The sequence below is a fragment of the Nilaparvata lugens genome, chromosome 1 (genome assembly GCF_014356525.2).
Source record: "Nilaparvata lugens isolate BPH chromosome 1, ASM1435652v1, whole genome shotgun sequence".
Lineage (NCBI taxonomy): Eukaryota > Metazoa > Arthropoda > Insecta > Hemiptera > Delphacidae > Nilaparvata > Nilaparvata lugens.
Genome location: NC_052504.1, coordinates 17,560,836 through 17,583,162, shown reverse-complemented (window position 1 = coordinate 17,583,162; position 22,327 = coordinate 17,560,836). Strand labels below are relative to the sequence as shown.

Below are 22,327 nucleotides of genomic sequence, written 5' to 3'. Positions count from 1 at the left end.
GTACCAATGAACATCAATGCTCCTGTACATCCAATAACAACCGAATGCGATGGTAACAATGCTCTAAAGAGAGGGATGGCATAAACTACAAAACCCATCACAGCAATTGAGTCAGCAACACGAAAAAGCCGTGTTCTATGTGGTGAATGGGGGCAGTAAAATGCGGAAAAAGGGCGAGAATTACTTGAATCTGATGCCGCAGAGCTCTCAATCTTTCAACAGTGGCGTAATTAATTATTCCGTGTACACGCTTGCTTCCTTCCACTACAACTAACGTCTGCCTATCGGAATCCTTTCTCTCCCTGCTCACCTTCATCAGTTTGGCGCGCTTTTATCCAGTCGAGCGGTTTTGCGGCGGCGGCGACGAAACTTCGCAAGGCGAACAGTTTTCTTGCAAGAGAGCGAGCACACCCTGAATTCGGCTCAATTCGATTACTCTCTGCGATTCTCCTCTTCTCATCGAATAACAATTCGAATGTGAACTGAATTTATTACTCAAAAGAGGAACTGAGCATGAGGTAGCAAGAAAAGCGAGAGAGATGGAAAGTGGGTGTGGAAGAGAGAGAAGCAACGTCTATGAACTTACGCCGAATAACGAACAGCAATCTGATAATAGTAGCAGCACCTTTGCAAAACTCGGCGCTTCTCTTCATTAATGTTGAACCGCCTTGAAAAACGTGTAATATGACACGACAGTCGTTTGAATTTCTGCAGCTATCGTACCCTTAAATTGATCTTATGAATGAACTACATTGTGGTAGTACATACTACAACACTGGTACACTTCTATCATTTTTCAATGTTCACTTCCTCTTTACCTATGATTTTCAATAAAATATTTCCTTACCGTTTTTTACTTACATCAGTGGTGGCAGTTGAAAATATTGAAGGGCATATCAGGAAAAAAATATCAAAGAGGACATTTCCAATAAGAGACATTATTTTTAGCATTGATTGAAAATTTAGAAAATGTGTTTGAGTGAGTACAAAATGTTGATAGAGAACAAGATTAATTTCAATGGAATAAGAAAGTAGTGTTGTCGATACATCGATTTCCCTCTGTTTGATATTGAATGCAATCAGAGTGTATGAAATATTGAATTCTATGCTCTCCGATTCGGAACTCAGTAGGGTAACTGACCTGAACCTTCTGAGCCAACCGTTCATCGGAGCAATAACCTCGACTATTGAAGCATTTCTCAACCCAGCCACAAGTGCAACAAGTTTGTTTACTGGGTAAGGGTTTGAAAATTGTGTAAGGGCTAGGGTACTCCAACTTGTGCTGGTCAACTCAACTGACGGTGAATTTGTGTTCATGAAAAGTGAGAGTTATTGACTTTACTCTCTGCTTTTGTGAAGTGTTTCACTGTAGTATTGCTGAAACTTCAAACTATTGAACGCAACTCTAACTGTGCCGCCCTGAAACTCACCTGCACTTTGCCTCCCAGTTGAGGTTACTCGTATGTCATATGTAATTTAAGCTCCATTAGACAAAGCACCCAACTGACTCAAACTGTTATTCACATTCATCAACAACTACAGATAACTGTCACCTCAACCAAACTATATAACAAGAGCTCAATATTCTATTTCACAAGTGATTCATCCAAGTATCAGTCATCTTGAAATAAGATATCCAATGGAAGTTTATGTTTATTTGCAGGAACACAACTTGTTTCCAATCTCAACTAACTTATTAGTTAGGTATTAAATCATAAGGCCCATATGCAGATATTCGGTTTAAACGAAGAGATTTCAGCTGTTCGTTCAAACCACGTATGAAACACTTCAAGATAAAATGCATTATATCTACAAGTTAAGGTGGTTTAGCTTTGAACATAGTGGTAGCATATAGCCCTTAGACACGATACAAGTTGGATGGCAATGACCTGCTGAAAACCACCAATGATCACTCCTATTATGTCTCTGCTCACAGTAGAGAAACTGAAGTACTTCTTTCATTTCGGAAAAAGCAATATGAATCAATTATTGGGAAGAATCTAATAAGGCATTTTCACGAAAAACGCATCACATATCCCCGAAATAAGAAATTTGTTCTGAAAAAATTTGCTCCATTCCACAAGTACATTACAGTTCTCAACTCAGAATCGCTATTGGAGATATAGTCAACTATTCTTGACTCGCGGTGTCCTAATAACATTACAAATTGAGCACTTTGAGTGTTACACTTTTATTGACTAGGATTTATGTATTTTACAGATGTGAACATCGAAAGAACACTTCGATAACATTCGTAAATTTTGATTCCGTTCCGATAGTTCCCACCATTTAACTAGCTACCGACTTTTGCATTGAATGGACTCTCCAATGTGTAAAACCACAGAGACGGAATACTAGGATAAGTACTTAAGAGATTATGAGATTAGAAGATTATAGATATAGATCATGAGACTCTATGGTAGAACCCACAACTTTTATTCCTTCACTCGCGATAGGTTCAAGTAGAATCATCTTGTATTTTGTTCTGATCAAATTACCAATTCTTTTGCTCATTTATCGAACGTATACGCTTGTACATTACAATGAATCAATCATTTCATTGATTACTAATGATGCTTGTTTCAGATGCGAAGCGAACTCTGCAAGTGATTACGTGGAGTTCTCAGATATGATGCTGAGAGACGGCAAGTACGCACGCAGCTGCGGCCAGCTGCAGCCGTTCTTCGTGCAGTCAGAGAGTAACTTTTTCCGGGTCACGTTCCGCTCCAACGACCGACTCGACGCGACCGGGTTCAATGCCAGCTACCGCTTCTTCACCTACGATCGCAGCTCGGTACAGCTCAATCATCCAGCACACACTTCCCTCGCTACTTCTATCAATCTTATCGGTAAGGTCAACAAATAAAATAGAAATATTAATGAATGATAATCTTGATAATGAAGTTTTATAAATCAAATATCAAAATGAATAATACAGAAATTCTATTACTATCCTCCCTGGTAAGAACGGTTGAATCATCGTTTTCTTCAAGTTATTTACGTTCTTTCCTAATGCAAACGACATTCAACACATCAACAAGACGAGATGTTAAGTCTCTAATTTTCCTTCATAGCTTATTAAATAATAAAATAGATTCCCCATATTTGCTTTCAAATGTCAATATTTATATAATATCTACCATATCACGTCGCTCCACTTTCTCTTTTTTTGTGCCCCGTTCCTGAACTGTGAGTCACTATAATTCTCCGGTCAATAGAATTCAAATACTTTTTAACTGTTTCTCTGGGCAACTGGACATCTTCTGGTTGTCTCGTGGAAAATGTTATAGAATATTGAACAGTCTATCGTGAGATATCCTTGCTTAGTCGTATTACCGATTATTTATTGCTTTATATAGGTGTGTATCTATTGCACTCGTACTTCTTACTCATTTTGATGCTTCATTGGCAGGTATCAGTCCCCTAACATTCATTTGTTAGTTTGATCCATTCTTTGAACCATTATTATTTTAATTTTAGAATCTTTTCATTTCTATATTCTGTTTTATGATAATTCTCTTGTGTATATCTATCTTTTCATCCTCTTGTATTTCTATAGTTTTTTTTTTAACAATATTGCAATATTGTAAGTTACATTGCTCATCGTATTTTCATTTTATAATAATTTTTTATTGTTGTATTTGTGAAGGGGACACATTAGGGGTAATTTGTTGTCTCCATAAATAAATAAATAAGTAAATTATAGTGTAGTTTTTCATATAACACAAGTCTGTTGGTGGAATTTAATGACATGTATTAAATATATGGATTTATTCATATAGTGACAATATATCATATTCTGAGTTACACTCATTTCATTGGTGACTTATCAATTACTATTAATTTATTTATTGATTCCATACATATTATGAATAGAAAATAGATATTGAATGCACTGCAGTGCAGATTGGTTTTATATGAAAAAATTAACAGTACAATATTTAAACTTGGAAAGTGGTAACAAAATTACATTGTAACACCAAGGCTGTATAGTATTATGCCATGAAATATATTACTACATGGTATTCATATGTATGCTAACCTTGGCTGTATAGTGGCTATCCCAGGAGCTGTTAATCGAAATTATCTATGAAGTTTTGCGAAAGATGATGAATTTAATGAGAGATGATTTGATTAAATGGGATTGATAACGGTGGACGATGAATTTTATTGTATTGGAATCTTGTATGAACGATGGCTATTCTATTACTTGTGAACTTATGCAATATCATGGTTAGAGTACACAGTTATTACGTTTGGAGCTTTTGAACAGATTCGAGACTCCTCTTTAAATGTGATGAAATTAGCATAAAAGTTAGGAAGAAATTATTTGATCCATGAAAAGTTATTGAAGCTTTTCAAAGCAACCGTAAACAATCTCCAATTAACGTTGACTGATTTTATCTGAGTAGATTTTTGATAAGTTTTAGAATTGAATAGATACATCAAGTTGGACAGTGGATGTGAGAATTAATTTATCTGATAATATGGTTGAGGTAATAACGGTTAATATTGAACAGTTACTTTTCTTAAAAGTATTTAAAGATTAAAATTCAATTGTTGACTATGAAAATCAAAATTATGATATGTAGTCCATTATTTCGTTGAGCCGCTACAAATGATGACTTTAAAATTATTTTTTTGGATGATTTTATTTGTTACAACGAATCACGCTCCAATGTTTTATGCAGTATTTCAAAGAATTGATTCAGCCGCCTCTTCAATCAACACTGTTGAATTGAGAACAATAAACTATTGTTCATTTTACAGACGTATTGATTGAACAAGGGATGTACTTATGAATAATAATTGGTGGTAAAGACCACACAGTTGGTAATGAGGTTTCATAATGTATCGAAATTAAAGTGGTCTCATGAGCCATCACAATATTGCCAGCTCTGCTCTGTTTGACTAGTTTAATTCAAAGGACAAATTAATCAGACACATGATCAATATTCGTGCGTTTGATATTGATATCACTAGCAGGACGCGGGGGCTTTGCTTTGCTGGGCCTCATATGACCGGGGCTTGTATGCGGTATCTAATGATAGTTTGATATTCTCCATCCCCGTGTACATTCGCTAATAGGTATACAACATGATCTTATGTAACACAAGCTTATTCAAGTACATGCTTATTAATGCATTGTAAACCTACTGGTCCAATTTATTAACAAATTATTAGCCTAATATTGGTTCACAATTCTAGGTGTTCTAATATTCCATGCATTTTCTGATTTTCATAACGTCGCCTTAAGATACTCTAGTCACTGAATGTTTTTCCAGAAAACATGATTGTTCCATTTTAAGGTACCTCACTGTAAATGTAGAAGTAAGAACAGTAGTGGTAGTTAATCGAGTCAACCTCCCTTGGAAAGAAGGTGAGGGGTTTTATTTCATTGAGTTTACGGTGAAATAAATGAGAAACTAAAATCTCTACTATATTAGATAAGTTGATCTATCTCAGAATTGAATGACCTATCTTTTGGAGGCTATTGTATTTTCTGGATAATATTTGAATGGATTCCAGTCCTCTAGTAGTGATGTGCCGCAAAAATGATAATAATGTTTGTTGATTTATTATTTTCAGATGCCCGGCCATTACTACTGATCTCATTGATGTTCCTCGTGAGGTGACCATTGCCCTTTCTTCATCTCTCAGCAAATGAAAACTGATGATTTGTGAAGGAGTAGGCTAATCTGGGAGGCACGACAATTTGTAAAAAAATCATCAACGCAATTTCTGCTAGAAGGAGTCTAGAATAAGACCAAAAGACATATATGTTTGAACAGAAAATTTGAATAATGTGTCCGCTGAGATTTATCATGTTTATTTGAAATGCTGAAACCTGTCAATTTATCATTTTTTATTGGAAATTGGTATGCGAAGCAGATGAAAAGCTTCTTAAAATTTTTTTCATGTCATTTATTCAATTTTCTTTGATCGTTGTTACGTCAACATATTTATGTCAATATATTTTATTCCTGCAATAATGATTTCATGTGAGATATTCAGCCTGAATGCGATCAGCCATCATATCAAAAGAATGATATAGGTATTTTCGGATAAGAATAATATTGAATGTGGCTCCAAGAAAGATTGATTCAAGCAACAAAGGTGAAGTAGAATTGTTCGATTTAAAACATTTTTAGTACAGTACCTCAAATTATTGCTAATCGCATATTATTTATTAAGTTTGAACTGGGTAAATGAATGCTGTATTTTATAAGAGAAGAAACAATGTGATTTTTTTCGTTGTCTCACCTTATCACAGTTCTCATCTTATACAATTATCTAATATCACAATATACAACATTAGATTTCTTCAGCTCTTTGTTCTCTACATCAATTATCACAGAAGAGCTTCACGATAATTTATTTTATTGAGTGTCACATTCTTGATTTCAACATTAGATTTCTTCATCTCTTTGTTCTCTACATTAATTATCATAGAAGAGCTTCACGATAATTTATTTTACTGAGTGTCACATTCTTGATTTCAACATTAGATTTCTTCAGCTCTTTGTTCTCTACATCAATTATCATAGAAGAGCTTCACGATAATTTATTTTACTGAGTGTCACATTCTTGATATCAACATTAGATTTCTTCAGCTCTTTGTTCTCTACATCAATTATCATAGAAGAGCTTCACGATAATTTATTTTACTGAGTGTCACATTCTTGATTTCAAATAGAAATATAATATATTTTGGATGAAAGGATTCAGTTTTCTATCACATTCGAATCAAACGAAGAGGAAATCTAATTGATTCTAGTAGAATTGATTTAAAATTCCATATTCCACTAGGGTTTCTGAAAACAACTTCACTTTGAGAATCAGACGTTTTTATTGAAGAATGTACGAAATCAATCATAGTTAATGTTGAATTACATGACTATCAAGAATTCAGTGGCTTAGCGTGTATGTAAATAAGATTTTATAACCAATTACTGTTTCAATAATTATAGATATTTATACAGTGTTGAGAACTGATGGCTCTACTAAACAGCTTTCTGAGCGACAGAGTTTATAGAAAGCTAGGATTTCACAACCCAACAAAACTCGAGATGATTTCTCCTAGAATTGATATTCTGAGAACCAAGTACTGTATGTCATTCAATAACCAATATTTTTAAGTACATTTATGTATCCTGAAAATGTCATCAATTCATTTTCTATCAATTCTTGTTTGACACATTTTAAAGATATCTAATTCAAGTGCTCATCTCGAAAAGTGAAAATTAACATAAAAAGCTTTTTCTTGAAAATGTATCTCATTTTGGTAACTTAGTTTCGAAATCGGAAAAAATTGAAAGATGTCACCAGTAGAACCTCAAATAAGTAGCAGTTGAACTACGACTACATTCATGAGTTATGTTTGTACACTACTTAAGACTCGAGAGAGATAGATTTGTTTCTTCGAACTTTGTGCGGAAGATAAGTTACATTTGATTATTTTGTTATTTATCGAGAAAAATCTGATTGAGCTTTGAGAGAAGATATCAACTTATTCAGTTTCAACTAGTTAAATAATTGTTTAAACTGATTAGCCTATTAGTTCATCACAAATCAATATTTTACTAGAACATTTAAGAGCATATTATTCAATTGTAAATACTGATAAATAGATAAATAATTTTCTATCTGCTGTTTCTATTTTCTAACCCCTATTTCCACAGCTAGGATGATAGTGTGTTGATATAGAAATGCATTACATGTAAGAGCATTCAAGAGATATGAAATGAGCTTCAACCCCACAAACGATGAATGAGTCGCTGGCGTGTTTATGTAGGGGCGGTAATGTCTCTCTCACACATATACCTGCTGCAGAGAATGAACTGACCAAATTCTTACACTCACCCAAAAAAATTCATTCTTCGTATTTTAGGCCTTGTCCACACTGAACAAATGTTCGACAAAGATGTTTGTTGAAACAATTTGGGCAAATTTTATTATGTTTGAGAAACAATGTTTGCTCGTGGGCCAGTGTAGACGCGTCACCAAACAAAATATTATTGTAAGTGGGGAGAGAAGGTTTTATGTTTTACAGCTGTTTAATAGCTGACAGCACTGAAAATGTTTGGAAAAACTGTAATTTTTTGTTTGACAAACAATGATTGTCCAAACTTTTTAAAATGTTTGTCCCTGAACTCCTCAAAAACATGTTTGTCGAACATTTGTTCAGTGTGGACACGGCTTTATACGATGAATAAAAATCCATCGTATAACTCATGTACTCGATGAACACCTCAAAGATTATATCTTACCAACTTCGAATAATGTAATTGATTGATTAATGTGATTTACTTAATGATGTTTTCCCTCTCAAATCATGAGGTTTGTCTATCATTAAATGCAGAGACCTTAAAGAGATAGACCCACAATGCCTGTGCCTTCCCAATGATAGCTCTTACTTGAAATTGAAGGCCGCCATTGGGGTATTTTATTAAATGTATAGTAAAAACAGGTGATTGAATAATTCATCCCAAATCATGTGTATGTGAACTTTTGCAGTGTCACTGACCCTTAAGCTACAACGAATTAAAGATGTTATTTGTTGATTACATGATGAGCAATCTATGATGAATTAATCTATAGGAAACTTGATAATCCATTAGTGAGTTCAAAGTTGTTGAGTACAAAGTCATTTTAAACTTGGAATTTGATCAATTCAATATTTTAATTGAATATTTTATTTCAGAAAGCACCTAAGTGAATTTTTTCTCAAATGGCGTTTTTGACTGAATATCATTATTAGGAGATAAATACACCGTTTAGTGCATAAACCACCTATCTACTCATATGATAGTCAGCGCCTGGCAGATTGTAGAATGTCGTATTTATTTCAGAAAGTACCTAAGCCTGTGCCTAAGCGACATCACATTAGTTGTTTCTGCAGTAAACTTTCTCTTCCTTTTTATAATTAAATAAATCATGATGGCAATTTGAAAACTATTTTGAGTGCTTAAACTAATCTTTGTGTATCACTACTTGAAAATTTCAGCCTATTGGCACCTTCTTCACCAGTTTTTTTGATTAAGTAGATTTGGAAGAGCTGATTTTTGCAGAAACAACCTAGCTGAAGTTTATATTTTTTGTAAACAAATGTAATTTTATAATTTTATAGAGTATAATACACTATGTACACACTTCCGACATATTCAACTTTCATTTAAAAATATTTACAACCTGAATTGATCAAAAAGTATTGTTAAAAACAGTTTTTATTGATTTGCCAGAATTTTTCAAAACTGTACTTAGGTAGTTTCTGAAATAAGCGATTCAATTCGATGGACGGTGAATTTTTAGAAGAGTTCTCATAAACTGGGGAAGAGGTTCGTATACAATTTACAAGCTCTTACTATCTACAAGGATGAGATCATCCAGTCATTCAGTGATTAAATTGTGAGGAGGCGTCCTTAGATTCTCCTGTGCACCTTTCTCACCCGAAATCATTCAGGTTCCAGGAAGGAAGAGTATCAACAAAAGAAGGAGTGGGTAGTCTGTAGTGCGCTTCACGCCGTTGTATTGAATTCATTTAAGCTGATCAGAGCCGAATATCTCAAGAGATCCGAGGAACAATGGATAGGGATGACTTGAGCCGCTTCACTCTCTCAGCTCAGTTCGTTTGTCGTTCGTCTGTTTGTTTATGCTAAAGACGTGCGCAATTCCCTTCGTACCCCCACCCCTCCATGCCCTCACCCATCAATGACTATCTCGGCACCGTGAGAATGGTCATGGACTTCGTTAGACGAATGATGTCTTGGGTAAATACGCAAACGTATTCGGAATACTCTTGCGATGATCTCAATGGAGAAGTTTATTCATATTCAAAATATATGTTTTAATTCTCCAATTCTTTCCAGTGGTATTGAGAAAAATTGAGTGTTGTATTAATCTTGTGGTTTGGAGCTGACTTTCGCATTATTGACAAATATGCTGAGCACCGCAGTAATTAATTGACTTCCCAATTAGTTCCAAAGAGTAAATTTGTCGACAAAACCGTGTGATTTGAAAATGAAAGATTTATCACATTTTCTGATTATGGAAGAGCTATGAGAAAATTGGCTTTCTTTCTTGTACAATGATTGTTTCTTTCGGCTTCCATGGTGATCAATTTGGAACATACATCTCCAGCTTCTACTTGAACATTATTCTTACACAATTTGATTGAGTTCAACCAACACTTGCAATTTGAAACTTTTTGAAATTTCGTTAATTTCATAGGTGTTATTTGAAGCGAACAATATAAAAACTCTCTGACTAAAACCGCTCAGTGTTGACGTTACAATGGACTGATGTTTTGAGGTTTCCCAACATCTTTTAGCAATTTTTCATAAAATCATTTCGCTTATATGGGCTATTTGATTTGAATAAAAACAATATAGAATATATTACTACTTTACAGAATAGTTTTTAATTAAAGGGTACTAAAAGTTTTTATATTGTTTTTCTTTAGCACTTTTTTATACAGAGGTTTGTTAAAACACACAAAATGGGAAAATTCATGAGATGTAGGATCTTCCAAGAGTCCATATTGTGATATCATGAAAGTGTTTCCGTCATAGATGAAAATTGATTTTTTCCCAAAAAAATGTTCAATTCCAACATGGATAGCTTTGTTTCATTGCATAGGAAATTAGTCTAGCCTGTATAAGAGCCAGATCATAATACTGTATATGTTTTATAATCTATCAATAATACTGCATTCACCTTTGGTGTAGCTAATACTGCTACAAAATGTGTGGACAAATCATACTTATCGCTTGAGGGATCGATCTTATACAGTTTGCAAAGCACAGCCAATTCTTCAGTTCAACCACACGAGTAAATTCATGGTGTTTGAGGAAGAAATCCCGATATTGTATGAATGTATGGGTTTTGATGTTATCAAATATCAAATTTCTGTTCAAGTTTGCTGAAAACATACTGTACTGGCGTCATTAATGTCATAGCTTCCAAACCTGCTAACTAGGCTGATCTTTGCTCTGAGCTCTGGCGGGATGAAGTATCTCGCAGTCTCCACAGGAATGGGGCAGGTAAAGTTCACAGTGTATTCAAAACTTGCTGATTACGTTGTGCATGGGCTAGCAGTTTTGCTCAACAGGCCAATCGCTACATTCGAAATCACCTTGTGGGTTAAGCTACCAGTACATTGCTGACTGAACAGTACATGGCAAACAACACTTGTTATTTATGCACATAAAGCTCCTCGATTTCAACGCCTGGTTAATAGCATTACAAAGTTCGATTGTACCGTAATCCTGATCTAGGTGCTTGTAACACATATTACGGCGCTATTTACACTTCGTGGGCCAACTTAATTGAATTTATTATATTATATCACACAGTTCACAAGATTTGAATTGAGTACTCGGAAAACTTGTCTGTATAACTGGGTTACCTTAGCAACCCAGATTGTTCAACGATTATTACCAATCCAATTCCAAATCGAACCATCTTTGGTGATTGATTATGAAGATGCAGTTGTAGTATAATATCAAATACAACACACTCGAGCTTATTGAATATTTTTCTTATGTAGAAGAGTAGATTTTTTAATATTGTATCTTCCAGGCTTCATATTCAACCCGTGGTGTGTATGCTACAATTCCCTTGACCAGAGTGTATGCAGTGTCTAACATACACTGATTGATATTCACGATGAATCTTAGATCTGAAATGATTGAACGTAAAAAGAAAGTGAATGTGAAAAACTGGATTTATCAGATATTGTAATAAATTATAGAAAAACACGAAGAAAATATCATTATAGAATAAAAACAAAAATAGAGGTGATACATGTGAGATCAAACATCAAAACCTGTCCATGCTGTTATATCTCTTAGGATATAAATATGATATAAGATGAGTTTATGCAGTGGCACTGATTGTAACTGTACTTTTCAAACGCGTCGTTTACTCACACCACTGGGTCTGTCATTCAACTAACGACTACAATGAGTTCAGAATGAATGGAAGAAAAGTACTAAAAAAGGAGGAATTGGCATCCTATATAGTTTGACCAAAATACACATTAAAAAATGGTGAGTGTCTGTCAGACTTTACATGCACACCAAAGTGTGAACACTCCTCCATGAAAGTCCAACATCATATTATCAACTGCCCATCAATATCAACGGGAAACTTTGAAAATAATTACTTTGCTGTATGTGAAAAATTTAGCTTCTAACCCCCTTTCCCCCTTACCAATAAATTAGAAACCCAATCAGTCATAAGTGGTCATTTCATACACTGCTGACCTTTTGGTAAAGAATATCAGGTTTTACGCTAAAATTTCTCAAATGAAATTATCACTGAGAAAATTGCATTTCAGTCAAAATATAAAACAGAGATTGAATCTTCTCAGTGATCCCCATTGTTCACTCGAACATTTCTAGTTCATTGGTAACATTGACTCTACATTGTCAAAAGCCATCATTCCCATCACTTCTCACCCACAAATATTTTTGACGCAATTTCTCGCCTATCCATAATATGATGACACCAAATGTGAATAGGTTGACTAAGCCATTGCATTATGCAAATGTTTGCCAACTATCCTTCGCTTGATTAGTTGAATTGAATAGAATTCGCAGAGGTGCATACCAGTAGCAGACAGTCGGAGTGTGCGTTCCACGGCACACAATACAGGTTGTGACACAATGCATGCCGCAAACTTGGCTTGGTTTGTGGAGTGAGGCGAGAGCATGAATGTGGTGTCATTGAGTCGAGTGCACCACCTCTTACCGACGATAGTGTCCTTTGGAGCGTCTCTGGATGAATGCATTGTCGGCACAAAGCTATCATATGATCGGCGTTCCGACGCAGAACAATACGCTTCCGACGCTGTGGACGCCGTGCGGTCAACGACAACCGCCCTAGATAGTTGGCGCGCTTATCTCTCAGCTCCCAATTATGTACCAACTTGGCTTCTTGCTTGCTGTTGGCCTGATGACTCCTCAACTCAACTCCCTCACTCTCTCTCTCTCTCTCTCTCTCTCTCTCTTTAAGGGTTGTGTGGTAGAGAGGACCAGGAGTCCTAACTCCACCTTAATAGAGGCAATTAATAAATCAATCAATCAATCTCTCTCTTCCTCTCTCTCGGTCACTCTCTCTCTCTCTCTCTCTCTCCCGCGGTCTTGTGTTGATGGGAAGGATATTATTTTATATCCTTCTTAGAGAATCGACAATTATTTGTTGAAACACCGCCGATATATGAAGTTACATCACAATATTATATTATCGTTATTCTAATAATTGTATTCAATCTTTATTCTCATTGATCAATTTTTTATACTTTCTAAAATTCGTTGAAATAATAAGCATTACCGTCATTCAATGTAAATTAATGTATAAGCCAGTGAATATTATAACATAAATAAATAAAAAAATCTAATCTTATGTAATCCAATCTAATCTCTATAACTTTTTCTCTTTCACACTCACTCTCTTCCTCTCATTCTCTCTCTCTCTCTCTCTCGCCCTCTCCCTCTCACTGTCTTTCTTACTCCCTTTCTCTCCCTCATTCACTGCTTCTCTCTCTCTTCTCTGCTTACAATGCTCGCTTTTAGTTCGATTGTAATCGGCCATGGCACCTACTTTACCATTTCAGATTTGCAAGCACAGTACACTGCTTGTAAGCTGCCGTTATAGTAGTTGGGGAAGAGAATTCAGCTTTTGTATTCAATGATAACTTCTGATTTCTCAGAAGATTATTATTTCATGCTATTTTTTCGATTTACTTGGAATTTGAAAGTTTTAAAATAGCTCGAAAGTAGCTGAATATAATTTGAATTATGACTTGTTGACCCTGCTGCACTGATAATAGTTATATACTCCCAGTATTTGTATTCAAGTCTCACCTGATTCTACCTGTGTTTCACAATAAAACTTGGTGGCCTAACCATGAAGGAGCTTTTGAAGGTTTCGATTGAGGAGTTTTTGTTGACATTATAATTCGTCTGAACACTGAATTTTTCAATTTGTTCCCTACTTGAAGGTAAACCTAACTATGCAGTGAACGATTATTGTAGCTTAATTTTCCGAAATTTCTCCATAACAATCTCCCAGATATTTCTGATATTTTCAAATCAATCATTGTCAAAGATTGTAAAATACAATTTCCATTCAGTAGATGTAACAGGAAAAGAGTTTTGACCCTACTATTGACCTGATTTCGATATGCGAAGGAGAATATGAGATGTTCGATCCAAAATATCATTTATATAGATTGATATGGATTTGTCTGTAGGCGAAATCTATTGATCCATATATCTATCAATGTAATTTTAGCCTAAAAATTTTTCTTGAATTTTGAATTAATTTATTCAATAATGGTCAAAATTGTCATATCCATAATTATAATTCATGAACAATTCCCTTCTTTTGAAGTATGAAGTGAGTGTTTAATAAGACACATTGTAAATAAGCCAAAGAAATAACGTATAGAATTGAGTTTTGCAGTGGACATCCGCCGTTAGTCGCTGTGCAAGTAGAAGCATTTTCTACACGAGACACGAAATTAACTAGACAAATTGCTCGGCTTTGCTCGGCGTAAGCTAGCCTAGACAACAATAAGAAACAAGAAGCTGGCTTACAATGCTATGTGAAGAAAGATTGACTCAGATATTTCAGCCAAATTAATTAGTGGTATCGTCTCGTCGGCGATATGCTAATTAGAGAGTATGACTCAGACAGTATTTGGGAGCCGGCATATTGCCATGTCAGTCATGAGCTGGATTGTTAAACAGTATGGGGGTGGTTCAAGAGAGGAGGAGGGTGGGGCATTTCAGTTGAGGAGACGATGGATGGAGTCTTGTCTGACGCTAATATGATGCGATCAACAATTCGAATATCATCTGTCAGAAGCAGCTCATCGAGTGCCTTTAGTAAATTGCACTGAGCCATCGTAATGAGTGCATTCCATTTCAGATTTATTGCTCATTAGTTATAGCTTTTAATCACCAAGAATACTCATTTTCTCCTCTCCACTTATAATGTTGAGTAATATTCGGATTAATCAAATCATAAGTATGCTTTTATCTCATCAGCTTCTTAATATTCATCTTCATAGATTAAATTCAGTCCAGAGATCTGTAGAAAGGAACTTAGTAAAATAATATCTCGCATCTAGGAGAGGTGAAAAAGTTTTTGAAGAGAGAGAAATTAAAGTTTAAAAAATTGAAAATTGAAAATTTACAACCATTCAAAAAAAATGGTTTAATTAATACCTTCTTCCTACGAAACAGATAATACGAAATAATGGTATAATACAAATCATGGTTAAAACTTTAGAATTGTATCAAATAACACCATTTAAGGATGGAATCTCGGGTAGTGGGGATATCCTACTCCGGAATTTTGATAATTCTTAATTAATGATTTTTAACATGATTCATTTTTTTCTGTTAAATCCTGGTTGAATTAGTATATAATCTAAATAAAATTTATTTGATTAGAATATTGAATTATTTTAAGACTATGCTGAACAGGACCACATTTTCTATTGCACATCGAACTGTTCGAACAGAAAGATATTTCTCATGTTCGACATTTGATGATGAATTGATGCGTTGATTATTTCTCGTGTCTATAATAAATTCTAAAATGTATGATATCATGTAGTAGGCTACGTACTCATTAATATCACTGTCCTACCCATTACATGTAACTCTACTCATTACATGTTCTCAATTGTAAAAAATGTTTACCCTAATGGTACAACCGTAGTGCAGCGTGTGAGAATGAATATATTGGAATAGTATGATGAGCCAGGAATTGAAAAAAATAGCTTCTATAGTACGTAAAGTATCATGGAATATTGTCTCCACATTCGGTCGATAGTTTTTGTGGTTCCTCTTCTATGGAGTAATGTATTCACCAATTTGAATTCTACATGCATCTTCAGCGATGGTTTTAATACGAGACGGAGTTTCTCATTGTTGGCTGAGTACATAGAGTACTCTTGGCTTCATAATCCTCTCTACAAGATGAAATCCGCTCTTCTGACATTGAACTTTGGATTTATTCATCTGCCGGTGTACCCTACTTCATCCAAGATTAATACTCTCAAGAAAATCACTCTCACATCCTTTCGTCTACTTATATAGAGCTATGAAAAAAGCAATTTGAAAGATGAGATGTGGCTTTTCCATTAACTCTGGTGCTTCCATAGGGTCTTCAGCATTAAGCTGCTCTTTCCACCTCTGAGCCTCTGATCGTTCAAGAGAACTCTGCATTGCTCAATCTGTGGATTCAAAACTGTCATATGAAAAGTGAGAAAAATCTGTGATTCGAACTAATTAATTGGAAAAGACAATCATGTTGGACTAAAGAGACAGTATCATAATCTATAGTGTATCTACTTCATATTCCATACCAATCATACCAGCTTTTCATCTTGTGTTACGAGTTCCTCAAATTGTTTCATTCTCCATTTTGAAGATTGTTTCTTCTTCAGTAAAGACTCTTGATATGGTGTATAAGATAGATAAAGGTTGAGGTTGACCATTACTTAAGAAAATTATCATCAGGGTATATTGTGAGGAATGATGGACACCAATTTTGTCATTCAAAAAAATTCAGTTGGTCTTAATAGGTAACATACTTTTTTTTAAATAATTCGAAATCTTCGAACTCCTTTGTATTGACCACTCTTCTATCAATAAGGCAAGAATAGGAAATACATTTGCTGATTTCACACCATCAAACATTAAAACATATCCGCTTCTAGTAGATTATAGCTATCATGAATATGCCTGACCGATATTATTAATCAGCCTTTCAGAGGAACCTCATTGTATTGATTTCTATATTTATTGTCATCAGCTTTTATACTTATCTATTTTATTTATTGATTATTCATCTTATTGAAATAGATGATAATAATAATTCTCCCCTATAACAAAAACAAAAATTTTTCACATCAATGATAATTGATTTACAATTTTTTTCTGATCCATCCTTATGATTATGATTATTGATAAAGAAAGAAAATCCCAATCCAATAGAGAAAAACTTTTGGAGATTTCACTAATTTCCAGAGAAGGATTATTTACGCATGGCATTGCTTTCCAAAGTTATTCACAAGTTTGAGGCTGAATTTTCAGGATGAGTTTGCTTGAAAAGAGGAAGAAGTGTTTTTGGAGAAAGGGATTTTGACACTGCTGGAAGAGTTGCCAGTCAGCATTTTGGTTGACTTTGTATTTATATTGAAATCGATCGCAGATAATAATTAGCCCAAGACGAAGTTGATTTCAGCGAAATGGAATTTGCCAGAAAGTTATGCGATTCACTCCGTCAGTTCTTTGAGAGGAAGAGTTCGAACAGCAATATTAATTAAAATCATCCAACGTCTACTCCAATCCTCCAACTTCCAAGGCTGCCACTGTTTCAATTCCAACTCGACAATAATTTCGAAAAGACAAGTTCGACTGTGATCAGTTTGTTGAGGAATACTTGAGTGGATTTCCATTCGAAATTTGCAACAGAGTTCGGTAGTTAGGCAGTCGAATCAATTTGATAGTATCAGCGATGATTGGTTGCGGAGTCTTCAATACAGACCTGGAATAATTCAGTCGTCAAGCTTCAAGGTGAAGCACAAACGAACAGCCCCATGACAGAGTGTTGTGATAGCTGATATTCGCAGTCGAAAGCCGAGTAACTGCTTGTGATTGCTTTGATGTCGAGATGACAAATATCTGAAGCTTCAGAAGACTCGAGATGGGAGCTCTTCAGACAAACTACAACGTTACTGCATTGAATAATATCGTATTTTCCCAGCCTCAGTTCGGAAATAATCCGTTGAAAAATAAATCAAAGATAAAAAATTCTATATTATGAATTCTTCATTACAACATATTCATATTCATTGGAACGAACTCATAGATCAATATAAACGTGAGCCTCGTGATTCCTCATGAGATACTTCATTTTCAGGCTTGAATTTATTATATTATAATTTCATTCACCTAATCCTTAAACTAATGAATTGTTCCAGAACAACATATATTTGCCTGAACCTGTATTTTTCCAAATTTATGCAACCAATCTATCATATCTACTTCGAGATTACTTGTCTGAGAGATATTTGATTTGAAAACAAAAAACGAAAAATGCGCTTGGATTTGGTTTAAAATAAAGTTATCACAGTTTGAATAAATATGATGACCTTAATCAATTATGTAATAGCTAGACATCTATGAAAATATGTATGAAGATGAATGTCTGTGTGTTAGTTTGTTTGTTCCCTATAGACTCGAAAACTACTTGAAAGAACGGCATGCAACTTTAGGAATATGTTGTGTGAATATTGGGGTGGTTTCTGACCAGAAATTTTAATAGGAGGGCTAATAATAATTATATATCAATCCATTTTACAGACCTATGTTTTCGAAATTGTCGACCGAGCGGCTAATGTAGAACGGGAAGATCATCATGATTCAAGATTATGTTGTGATAATAAGATTGAGCATCTCAAGTTATCAGCTGTAATAAACACGTCACTCTCTGATAAAATTTTTTACTGGTATTGAAACGGCAGTTTTAAGCACATAGGAAGTCCGTATTGAGATGTAAATGAAAATATTGATTGAGAGATAAATTTCATGATTTAATAAAGTCAAGTGTGACATGACATGCATTGACTTTTTGGCGGTACGAAGTTTGCCGGGTGAGCTAGTTACCTATAAAAGTATTTAATCAGATTTCTTCTTCTTCCTTTCACGGTTAAGGCATCATTGCCTTTTCCAAACCTCATCGTCTCTATACTCGGACCATCTTTTTCTTGGACGTCCTCTATTTCTTTTCCCAACTTGTTTGTACAATAATGACTGCTTAGGAATCCGGTCTCCACTCATTCACATGTTGGACACAATCATCAGATTGATAAGATTAAATATATTTATTGTAATAAGCTCATTGGAACTTTGTCGATACAAGTGAGTAGTATTAATATGACAAGAATATAATACATTTCTAAAATATTCCTTCTGTGATAAAATTTTTTTTTCAACGATGACCTCTTACCGATAGCAACGCATATGAAATTTGAAACAAAACTGAAAACACTCATTTTTCACCGTTCGCAAACGTTCCGAGCCACAAGAATATTCCAATTAGTATCATATTACGTCCATGTTCATGGCAATCGTCAATTCAATTGCAGAATGTTATTGGTACCTAACTGGCAATCACATACAGTATTACTTACAAAATCAACAATCCAATTATTTCCATCACTGAAGCGTCATTCAAACCGAACTGATGATACAATGTAATATTCCCATTTCCCAACTTTGCAACCAGATACGATATCAACAAGAGCACTCCATCGACTGCAGGCAACAAGAGTAATTATCTCCATGTCATTTAAATTATTGTAATCCAGTCTTTGCGATCAAAGTTGCAATAACAACACTCAATCAGTCAGCATTCTATTGGTATCAATGACACAGATTGCAGCAGATCACAAAAAAGCTTGTAGGCCCAAACCAGAAAAAAACTTCTATACTGTATCCTACGCTGTATACCGTGCCCATACTATGAAAAACCATTTATTTGAATCAATATTTCATAACAAGCAATGAGGGTCTTTCTGCAAATATTCTGACAAAATTCATCCACTTTTCAATAACAATAGCTGAAGCTAAGACCACACTTTTATACGGTACAAAAGTCGTGCCGGAACTAATTATTTCCCCCCCCCCTTTTATTTGTGCATTTTTCGAGATTTTTCTGATTCCTCTGCAAGGAATTAAGAAAAATAATTAGAAAAAAATTATTGTCCGTGTCTTTTCCGTTGACATTTGAGTAGATACTTGCTCAGAACCTTAATCATGGATAATTTATTATTAATCATTGGGGATTGATTCATTATTATCTAAAATGCCATAATGATGTTATTTATAATAGGTGGATAGGATAATGAGCTACTGTATCTCATGTATCCTTCCTATGTAGGTGAGGTTTGAAAGTGTTGTTTGATCAGTGTCTACTCATCGTAGTATTACAGATTTAAACCTCAACTCAAATAGAGTCATATTTAGTCAATTTTTTAAAATGGAATAACGTTCTTGACAGTCTCATGGATTGAATTAATTATTTCCAATAATTAATTAGGCAGGTCCCTTTCGTCACTGCTGGGCTAACGCGTGGTCCAGATTTCTTATAGATTTCTCTCTGAATTAAAGATATATTTATGGGGAATGAATACAATTACAAACTCTTCAATAACACTGAGTTCACAGATAATTTTAACATTAATTACAAATATCCACATTTAAAGAAAAAGGGTTTGGCTTGATAATTTTAACATTTAAAGGAAGAAAGAACCCTAAACTCCATGTGCATCCTCTCAGGTCAAGATCACAAGCCAGAAGAGAGTGGTTTTCAGAAAAATTTATCTCTTCCTAGAACAATTTTGTAAGCTTCTTCTGATTGGCCTTCAATTTAGTAAACTCAATACAATTGGTCGCCTCAGAATCAGGGCTTCTTCAACTTCATAATAGAAAAAATTAAATAAAAAGTTTTTATATAAATATATGGAGTGATTATCTTAAACTATATTCATAAATAAATCGCGATATATGATGTTAATAGATAATATACATTTAGTTTTTTATGTGAGTTTTGTATACTCTTGATTTTCGTGCTTTTTAGATTATAATAAATATTTATACAGCAATAATAGTTGTCCGTATTTCTATATATCAACCTTCCTTAGTATATATAATACATCTTTTGTGAGTAAATTTTTATAATTCAACCTATATTGGTTGATCGACAATCAGCTGATTCGCTAAGTATTGATTCAAATAACTATCGATTTATTCTAGATCGATTGATTCATTTAAAAGTGTAAACAAATAATTCTAACCTCAATGTACATGCAAACTTTTATTTTTTATGATCTGCCAATAATAAGTAAGCCGCTTCATAATTTTTTATTCCGCCAATGGATTCTCGGTTGTTGAATCACAGTTATACATGTTTTCTTATCATTGAAAATGGATAGATCCTTTGACTAGGTCTAACTTTCTTTTCCATTTTATAATTCTATTAAAAATTCACTGGTTTACTCCAAGTATTCTGTGGTGCTAAAATACCACGTGACAGCCGGAACAAACTATTTTCCCCCCTTTCATTTGTGCATTTTTCGAGATTTTTCGAATCCCTCTTCAAGGAATTGAGAAAAATACCGGTAATTAGAAAAAATATTATTGTCCATGCCTTTTCCGTTGACATTTGAGTAGATAGTTGCTCGGAACCTTTCCATTTCCCAACTTTGCAACCAGATACGATATCAACAAGAGCACTCCATCGACTGCAGGCAACAAGAGTAATTATCTCCATGTCATTTAAATTATTGTAATCCAGTCTTTGCGATCAAAGTTGCAATAACAACACTCAATCAGTCAGCATTCTATTGGTATCAATGACACAGATTGCAGCAGATCACAAAAAAGCTTGTAGGCCCAAACCAGAAAAAAACTTCTATACTGTATCCTACGCTGTATACCGTGCCCATACTATGAAAAACCATTTATTTGAATCAATATTTCATAACAAGCAATGAGGGTCTTTCTGCAAATATTCTGACAAAATTCATCCACTTTTCAATAACAATAGCTGAAGCTAAGACCACACTTTTATACGGTACAAAAGTCGTGCCGGAACTAATTATTTCCCCCCCCCCTTTTATTTGTGCATTTTTCGAGATTTTTCTGATTCCTCTGCAAGGAATTAAGAAAAATAATTAGAAAAAAATTATTGTCCGTGTCTTTTCCGTTGACATTTGAGTAGATACTTGCTCAGAACCTTAATCATGGATAATTTATTATTAATCATTGGGGATTGATTCATTATTATCTAAAATGCCATAATGATGTTATTTATAATAGGTGGATAGGATAATGAGCTACTGTATCTCATGTATCCTTCCTATGTAGGTGAGGTTTGAAAGTGTTGTTTGATCAGTGTCTACTCATCGTAGTATTACAGATTTAAACCTCAACTCAAATAGAGTCATATTTAGTCAATTTTTTAAAATGGAATAACTTTCTCGAAAATTCATAATTGAAGGAAATTCATTATTCAATCAGCAATACCTTGAAAAATGTATCCTCTAAATTGTATAAATAATAATATTCTTCCCTCACCGAATTGAAATGATCTGTTCAAAAAAGTTAAATTTTAAGCGCTCATATCTCAAGAAGTAATAACCGGATTTTTTTATTTTGATTACTTGATCAAATCTAATCACCTCTTTGATAATACGATCAAATGTTTTATGCAAAACGAAAATTTTTGAAAAATATCGTCA

The 22,327-nt window shown here is 34.3% G+C and overlaps 1 protein-coding gene across 2 annotated transcripts in view; it reads left to right on the top strand.

Moving 5' to 3' along the window:
• The window catches only part of LOC111048075 (suppressor of lurcher protein 1), a 202,327-nt gene extending 194,680 nt beyond the window's left edge, over positions 1-7,647 (top strand). For both annotated transcript variants that reach the window (XM_039432421.1, XM_039432426.1), the window contains exons 13-14: positions 2,587-2,849; positions 5,590-7,647. In XM_039432421.1, the coding sequence (XP_039288355.1) occupies positions 2,587-2,849; positions 5,590-5,636 (310 nt within the window). In that variant the 3' untranslated portion in view covers positions 5,637-7,647. The remainder of the gene's footprint in view (positions 1-2,586; positions 2,850-5,589) is intronic.
• The last annotated feature ends 14,680 nt before the right edge of the window (positions 7,648-22,327 follow it).